At 37.3% G+C, this 6057-nt stretch overlaps 1 protein-coding gene across 1 annotated transcript in view; it reads left to right on the top strand.

The window, feature by feature from the left end:
- pip4p2 (phosphatidylinositol-4,5-bisphosphate 4-phosphatase 2) overlaps positions 1-5134 on the top strand; it is a 127755-nt gene extending 122621 nt beyond the window's left edge. The window contains exon 7 of the mRNA XM_051935513.1: positions 4081-5134. Within this exon, the coding sequence (XP_051791473.1) occupies positions 4081-4224 (144 nt within the window). The 3' untranslated portion in view covers positions 4225-5134. The remainder of the gene's footprint in view (positions 1-4080) is intronic.
- The last annotated feature ends 923 nt before the right edge of the window (positions 5135-6057 follow it).

Raw genomic sequence — 6057 nt, forward strand, 5'->3', positions numbered from 1 at the left:
ACACCCAAAGCCCCCCTCCAGTAACTGAAATAAGAAATGAGGCCACGCACCCCTAGGACACCAAAAACAAAGGAGTCACACGCAGGCGTACATAGCACACGAAATGGTTCGCACACAAAAAGGACGATTCAGCCCCACGACACACAAACACCCCCTCCACTAACAGAAATAAAAACTCAGGCAACAAGCCCCCAGCACACAAAAAAAAACAAGCCGCGAGCGCCACACAAAGCCCATTGGACACGAAACGGGACAGACTACGGACATAGCACGCGAAACGTACACAAAAAGGATGATTCAGACCCACGACCACACTATCGATTGCGCCACTTAGCTGACAGCGCGTTCAATAATAAGTCCACTTTTCATGAAAATTCATTGGGATTAATGAATGTCATTTGCAATCATTGTCATTCACTTAACTTCCCTGAAGAAACAAATGGCAATACAAGTAATGAATTTACACGTTGTTGTCAAAAAAGTCAAATTACACTGCCTCCTTTACATTCATATCCTGCATATCTACAGAAGCTTCTAACTAACGAAGTATCTGAAAGTAAAAACTTTATGAACTGCATTACATCCTACAATAGTTCATTTGATTTTGCATCTACCGGAGTAAATATCAAGTCACCAAAAGGCAATGACCCATACTGCTTTCGCGTATGTGGACAAATATTACATCGCATTGGAACAGTGCACCCTGAAACAAATCAAGAACGCAAATATGCACAAATCACGTCGGCACCTACAAAACGCTTCTGAAACCGCGGAAGAAAAAATGTCTCGGCTCCAAAAACACATGTCACTCCTTATTCCAAATACCGGTCCCAATCACAGAAACATCGGTATCCACTATGACAATGCACAGTAACAATGCACGTCACATCCGTCTTGCCACACTATTAATTATAGATGAGTAAGTGACTGGATGCCATTGTACATTCAACACCATTGATAAACTTCTACAAACGTTGATGAATAATAATATTCCCTTTGTGGGAAAGGTACTTTTATTAGGAGGAGATTTTAGACAGTGCTTAACTATTACTCCACTTACAATGCGCTCAGCTATTGTTCAGTCCACCTTAAAACACGCGGACAATTGGCATTGCGTTGATGAATAATAATATTCCCTTTGGAGGAAAGGTACTTTTATTAGGAGTAGATTTTAGACAGTGCTTACCTATTGCTCCACATGCCATGCGCTCAGCTATTATTCAGTCCACCTTAAAATACGCGACGACGTCATATAAACAACATGAGACCGAACTACAATACATATACAGGCGCGAGACCTGATTGGTGATAATATGAAGAAACGAACAGTCCGCATATTAACAGTGAGTTCGATCCTACTTATTACTTATCCATATTCCTAACGATAAAGATCAAACAAGTCATCAATTCACGATCACGGATACAAAACTAGACGGCTCGAGTAACGGGACCACAAACACGAACCCGCATCAAAAAAAAAAATTCACCTCGGCGCGCTTCTAAAACCGCGAAACAAAAAATGTTACGCGAACAATTGGCATTGCTTTCTAAAGATACACTTGGTACAAAACATGCGATTTCCAGATCCCGAATATAACAATTGGTTATTACAACTAGAACATTATACACTCACCAATACAGATGGACTTCACCCAGATATTATTACAATTCCTCAACCCTTCATCTGCGACGACTTACTTACGGAGATATTTGGAACAGCGGTCTCATTAGACCAAATGCCCCTTTTAACACAACGAAGTATATTATGTCCAAAAAATATTACTGTTGATCACATTAATAACCAGGTCATTTCATTACTTCCTGGAGAGTCACACCTCTTTCTAAGCTCTGACAAAGTTGACTCTGATGACGACAATGACCATCTTAATTTCCCCTTAGCATATTTGAACACTATTAACCCAGCTGGATTACCACAACACAGTCTTAGCCTTAAAAACGGAACAATACTCATGCTATTAAGAAACCTTAACACTAAACAGGGTTTATGCAATGGTACACGTTTAGTCGTCTACACCATAACACACAATGTTATTCAAGCAACAGTTCTTACAGGATCACATGCTAACAATACTGTTCTAATTCCTAAAATTGACCTTACAAGTTCTGACCTGGAATTACCTTTTACACTTAAACAGAAACAATTCCCCATTAAACCTGCCTTTGCCATGACCATCAACAAATCACAAGGACAAACCATGCACAAGGTTGGCATCTACCTATCTGAGCCCGTTTTTGTACATGGACAACTTTATGTGGCCTTCTCACAACTTCGACGTTCATCTGACGTTAAAGTTAAGGTCATAAATGCTCCATGCCAAGGAAAACTCATTCAAGGACAAGACACCATCTTTACTACTAATGTTGTTTACAAAGAAATTTTCCAATAAACCTTTACACTGTGCCAAACACTTTATTGTTTGCTTCCTATCTGCGTCATCTACACCTTCACACTATGCTATATCTCATTCATACATCACGCTCTTTGTAATTTCCCAACACCAGGGGTTGGCGAGCGAAGCGAGCAGTGGGTGGAGCCCCCTAGTTCATCATATAGTGAATTCCCATTTGATATTACTATGAAAACAGGTTAGTAATCCATGTGATATCAAGTGTTTTTCCAGTAGACCCCAATTTGTGATCCTCAAGGGCTGTGTCTCTTACATGGATGTGAGCAACACTGGAGCCTCTGGAGTCTCCTTTTCTCTTCACTGTGTACACCACCGACTATAAATATAACACCAGGTTACGTCATTTGCAGAAATTCTTTAATGATTCTGCACTAATGGGTTGTATTGACGTAAGTGATGAGACAAAGTATAGGAGTCAGGTGGAGAACTTTGTTTCCTGGTACAGAAAGAATTGTCTGCGACTTAACATCAGCAAACTTAAGGAACTGCTTATTGATATTTACCGCATCAAACAGCCTGTGTGTCATGGTCACTATTCAGGTTATGGATGTGGAGGTGGTGAACTACTACAAGTACTTGACGGTTCGCATCAGTGACAGGTTGTATTGGTCTTGTAACACAGAGGAACTATAATAAAAAGAACAGCAGACTAGACCCTTTTTCCTTAGGAGACTGTGCTCATTGAGTGTGGAAAGTGGCATGCTTTGCATGCCCTACAACTCCGTGATAGCCAGTGTCATTTTATATGCTGTAGTGTGCTGGGCCGGTAACATCATTTCAAGAGTGCCACACTGAATTCACAAGCTAATTGAAAATGGATGGACTCAGTAAAAGGATGAAGACAAAACCTGAGTGCCATTATGAACAATGTTGCACATACTCTATGTAATGCACTATTTTTGAGTAGTTTTAGCTGACAGATTATTCAAGAAAAGTGTGTCAAGAAACAATACTGGGGCTGATTTATATTATAACAGTACACATTTAAAATGCATCATTATGATACTCTTTTTCTTCTTTTTTGTAATTGATGTGTGTGTTGGAAAGGGTGGCTGTTGTCGTTTGTTATAATATTTCTATATTTCTTGAGCTTCTGGAAAAGCTAAATTTCCTCCTGGAAGGACTAGTCAGTCTGTATATCCTATCTGTCTGTCTGGTTAAGAACAGTAACTGGAAAACTAAATTGCTTAGCAAATTGTTGTTAGTATGTTAAAATAAATAGCAAGAGTAAAAACTGAGCATAATTCAAAAGCCTTCACTGTGTTGTTATCCTTTCTTATCCTTTTCTAATTATATTTATTTATATTTTGACATAGCAGGGACTGCACCTAATTTCGTTGTATTTGTCACAATGACAATAAAGATATTTTGATCTGAATTTGTACTAACAGCAAAAGAAATTATTGCAAATCTTTCTTTCTAAGATGAAAGTAGTAACACTGTCAGCCACTAGAGGGAGGCATTGTTATTTGAGTAGGTATAATGGTACAAATTCAGGTTAATGTGTTCACTTTTTTGTCTGTGAATATTGTATATTAAAATGTAGAAAAACTAACAGATTTGTATTTATTCTCAAGAAAATCTGCAGTAATCAAAAACTGTGGGAATGCCTAATGTATTTCCTCCTTTTTTTTTCTCCCTTCCGTTCCAGGTTGGTACCCAAGACTTTGCAAGACGCTATCATGCCACATATGTATCCTGGGCCTTTGCTTACCTTTTGGGTCTGATATGTTTGGTCCGAGCCTGTTATTGGGGAGCTATTAAAGTCAGCTATCCTGAACACAGCTTTGCATAGACTTTTCCGTTTAATCAGCAAAGCGCAGTTTTTTTTTTTTTTATTTCATTTTTTATTTTTATTTTTTATTTATTTTTTTTTGGAATTAAACAAGAATCCAGATTGTAGGGAGAGGACGTCATACAGTGTTCTCTCTTTGCAGAATTTACTTTTATTTCAGAGTAGACCAAAACGTTTAATCTTTTAAGGAGAGATGCCCATTGCACTACATTTTTATGCAATTCTTAACTTTTCTTTGCTGCTAGATTGTTCAGCTTATCAGATAAAGCTGAGTTTACATGTTTAACAGATGGCTGTCATTGTTTTATTTTGTTTGAATGGTTTAATTTGAATACATTTTAATTTTTCCCCCCCAACTGTATTTAAACTCCATTAGTGCCATTGTTGTTCAAAATACAAAAATACAGTATAAAGTGTTGTCAGCCTCTCTAAATTAGCTCATATTTTTATTCTCTACTGTATTAACATAAAACTACAGCTTGCACTGGATAGAAGCAATAAACCTATCAGTTGTCATAATTCAAAAAAGAGGACTAAATTCATTAAAATGTGATGCCTTCTGAGTGGAGGTAGGAATTTTGCGTTCAGCACAGTACTGGAAGTCAGGCATTCATTTAAGGCAATGCTCTTTGATTTGTTTGCTTTGGGTTACAGAAATGAATTATGTAGCATTAATTCTCCCATCTAAAATGTAGTTCATACATGCTTCTGCTTCCAGCTTGCTTTTGGATCTGTAAATATCAGTAGCATTGAAATAGTTCAGCATTCTCTAAAGAATGTGGGCACAATAAATATCTTGTTCTGAATGTGAGCTAAAGAAACTGTTTGTACATTAATTAATTAGATGGAATATGCCTTGTGTCTTTTTAAAAAATAATTTATCAATAAAATAATGTTACTTTTCTCATCTTTGTGTTGTTGTTTATTTCTTGTACTTCTGCATGACACTATTGAGCAGAGCCAGTGGAGTCACCTCTTTGAATTTCTTCTGTTTCTTCTATACTGTATATAAACTTGCATATTTGAGGAGATTTAAGTAAACTAGGGAAGCAAAAATGTACATGTCTAAGATCAGATGCTATTGTTGAATTTTCATATACTGTATGTATTTTTTGCAAGATACCTGCATATTTTTAAAATGTGAGGCCCAGTGATTGGCACTGTTTTGAAGCTGCAGAGTACAGGATTCTTCCTTTACGAGTTTCCTTTGGAGAGGACCATGGACTTCTCTGAATGAGCCATATATAAGTGAGTTGCTCTAGAGTCAGGAGCTCAGCCACAGTAGTTCAATCATACAAGAAGAGAAGTCATTGTACTATGGTTTATATAGTATCATTAAAGGAGGTTATGGTGGCTTTAAAAAATGGGCTGTAAGCATGACCAACAAACCCAACTTAAACTACTGTAACTGCAGCCACAGTACCATCTAAAGAGGGTACAGACTGGAACTAATGAAAGCAGATCCAAAGGGACAAGAGGCAAATAGACCATGAAAGTGCTATTAATATCACCAATCAAATTTACAGCATAGCAAGCACTATACGTATTGTATTGTTTTTAATAGCAAAATTAACATAAAATGCAAGAAGCACTCTCTGTCACTGCATGAAGGAACTCTCTTCTCCCAATGGACCTAATTCATTGAAACTTGGTAGAAATAGTAAGTTGATGAGTAATAAAAAAAAAAACTTTCAAATTTACCTTCAGAGAGGTTATTCCAGCTTTATATTTTGTACAGTTCCCTCTTTTACACATCCAATGGCCACTCCTTCTATTAGATCAGCTCCCCAATGCGTATAGTTGTACCAGATAACTTATCTTCTTAAGTGTGAA

This window comes from Erpetoichthys calabaricus, chromosome 13 (genome assembly GCF_900747795.2).
Source record: "Erpetoichthys calabaricus chromosome 13, fErpCal1.3, whole genome shotgun sequence".
Lineage (NCBI taxonomy): Eukaryota > Metazoa > Chordata > Cladistia > Polypteriformes > Polypteridae > Erpetoichthys > Erpetoichthys calabaricus.